Genomic DNA, 2252 nt, shown 5'->3' with positions numbered 1-2252 from the left:
AACAGAAGCAAGGCTTTCGGAGGTGGGAACAGTCTGCCCGATGGGGCGGGGGGCGGCCTGGGGAAGCAGTTTTCGGAAAAGTAAGAAGGAAGAATGGAAGGGCTAATGTTCTATAGGATCAGGAGCAAAAGGATTGTTCTAGAATGAGCCACGTGGGGAGTCGGGGTCCCTCCCATGACTACTCGGTCAGACCCCTGCCCCCCATGGCTCTGAGCGGAGGGTACAGACTCTGAATGTGTTGTCAGCCTCCTACTAAGTGACAAGCCCCTAGGGTAGGGCTTTGCATCGGACCCCGCACTGACCAGAGCAGTGGGGACAGGGCTCCTCCCCCGTCTCAGACGGCACCCGCGGGCAGGAGGGGCCCAGAGCTGACCCGTGGCTTCGACCTTCCGCCGCAGGCCGCCTTGCCGCTGGCCGGAACTCGGGGAAGCGCCGCCCTGGGCTGAGCACCTTCCTCTCAGCGGGCGGCCCCTCTCACCAGCTCTGTTTCTCGGAAGGTGCGGGATTCCTTGCCGGCCACCATGCGCCAGCACCTGGACACGGGCGGGGTGCAGGTGGAAGTGGCCCGCATCGCCAACGGCAGCGTCGTGGTGGAGTTTCACCTGCTGATCGTCTCGGACGTGGGCGTCCAGGAGGTGTCCGCGGCATTCCTCGCCGCCTTCCGGAACGCCTCTCTGCTGGAGGTGGCCAGAGGGGACACCTTCATCTGGGGTATGTGGGGGCTGGGCCCCAGCGCCGAGGCGGCGGGTCCGGACTGAGGGGCTGCTGGCTTCGTTTTGGGAGCGGTCACGCCGCCTGTCTCCTCCCCCGTTAGCTGGAAATGCGAAGCAGCTCGGGACCTCATCTGTCTCGCTGCCACTGTTTTTTTTCCCTTTAAATCGTAAACCTTAAACGTTTAAGTTTGAACCTGCAAACGTCCCCAGGACACTGCTCCCTTGTCTCAGGCCACGTCCTGCCCCCCGCTCCTCGGCCGCCCCTTTCGATGAGCAGATGGCAGATATGTCCCTCTCTGCAGCCCAATCCGAGAGTCCAGGGTGGTCCGAGCGGAAATAATTGAGGAGAAAGTAGCGAGAAACGGCAACGTAGTTTCTTTTCTCACACTGTCTCAGCTGGAGCTGTCCTAACGAAATACACAGCTAGGGCGGCTTCAGCAACAGAAATTCACCTCTCTCCTCCGAAGAGCGGCGGCCCAAGGTCAGGGTGCCAGCCGATTTGGTTTCTGGCGAGGGCCCGCTTGCTGATGGGCAGGCGGCCACCTTCTCGCTGTGTCCCCAGACGGGAGACCTCCCTGGTGTCTCTTCTTGTAAGGACATCAGTCCTGTCAGGACCTGGACTCACCCTTAGGACCCCATCTAAGCAGAACCACCTCCCGAAGGCCCCAGCTCCAAACCCCGTCACACTGCGGGTTAGGGCTTCAGTAGGCTAATTTTGAGGGGACACAATTCAGTCTACAGCACATGTTTTACTTGAAAATAAATGATAAAAGTCTTATAGTTACCTGTATAAAAATATCAGAGGTGGCCATGCCACCCTGAACAAGCCCGATCTTGTCTTATCTCGGAAGCTAAGCAGCGTCGGGCCTGGTTAGTACTTGGATGGGAGACCACCTAGGAAGACCGGGTGCTGTAGGCATTTTTTTCTTTTTTAAAAATCAGAGACAACATAGATGAATGTTTTTCTGAGTTTTAGAATGAGAAGTGTTTTCCAAGTTTAAAAGCAGAAGGAAAACAAACCCGCGGAAGATAAGGCTGGAATATTCCACTCCATAAAAATGTACATCTTTTACATCAAACAAAATAAAAGCATCATTATACAGCAAGCAACGAACCAAAACATAATTTCAATAATTTCATGAAGAATTGTACCCTAAATATAGAGAGATCGCATGCACGGATCATAACCTACTACGGACAAAAGCAGAAAGGACCATACACGGACGCAGAAACACGACGGACTAGCAGGGGGGTGACAATAGCCGAAGGCATTCCCGCTAAACCGAGGGGCTCTTTCTGCCCATCTAAGAGCAATTTTTTTTTTTTAATGAAAATAGTGACGGAAGTGTCGCGAAGCCTTGCTGGTGGGGACAGAATTTGCTCCCACTTCCTGGAAATCGATTGGACCATATCCATCAAGAATTTTCGAAAAGTCCTCCACTCTGGCTTTGGAGTGTCACCTCCAGGGACTCCGCCCTCAGGGGACAAAGATGTTCGCTTTCAGTGTTTCTTTAAAAGGAAAAGGTTGAAGTGACCCAT

At 54.2% G+C, this 2252-nt stretch overlaps 1 protein-coding gene and 1 pseudogene across 1 annotated transcript in view; both read left to right on the top strand.

Moving 5' to 3' along the window:
* The window catches only part of UMODL1 (uromodulin like 1), a 70546-nt gene that overhangs the window by 56277 nt on the left and 12017 nt on the right, over positions 1–2252 (top strand). Inside the window, exon 14 of the mRNA XM_011372874.1 lies at positions 498–711. Coding sequence (XP_011371176.1) covers positions 498–711 — 214 coding nt within the window. The remainder of the gene's footprint in view (positions 1–497; positions 712–2252) is intronic.
* Positions 1514–1632, top strand: LOC111747209 (annotated as a pseudogene).

The sequence above is a fragment of the Pteropus vampyrus genome, unplaced genomic scaffold, assembly GCF_000151845.1.
Source record: "Pteropus vampyrus isolate Shadow unplaced genomic scaffold, Pvam_2.0 Scaffold214, whole genome shotgun sequence".
Taxonomy (NCBI): domain Eukaryota; kingdom Metazoa; phylum Chordata; class Mammalia; order Chiroptera; family Pteropodidae; genus Pteropus; species Pteropus vampyrus.
The sequence above is the reverse complement of the archived record's forward strand: the minus strand, read 5'-3'. Positions and strand labels throughout refer to the sequence as shown.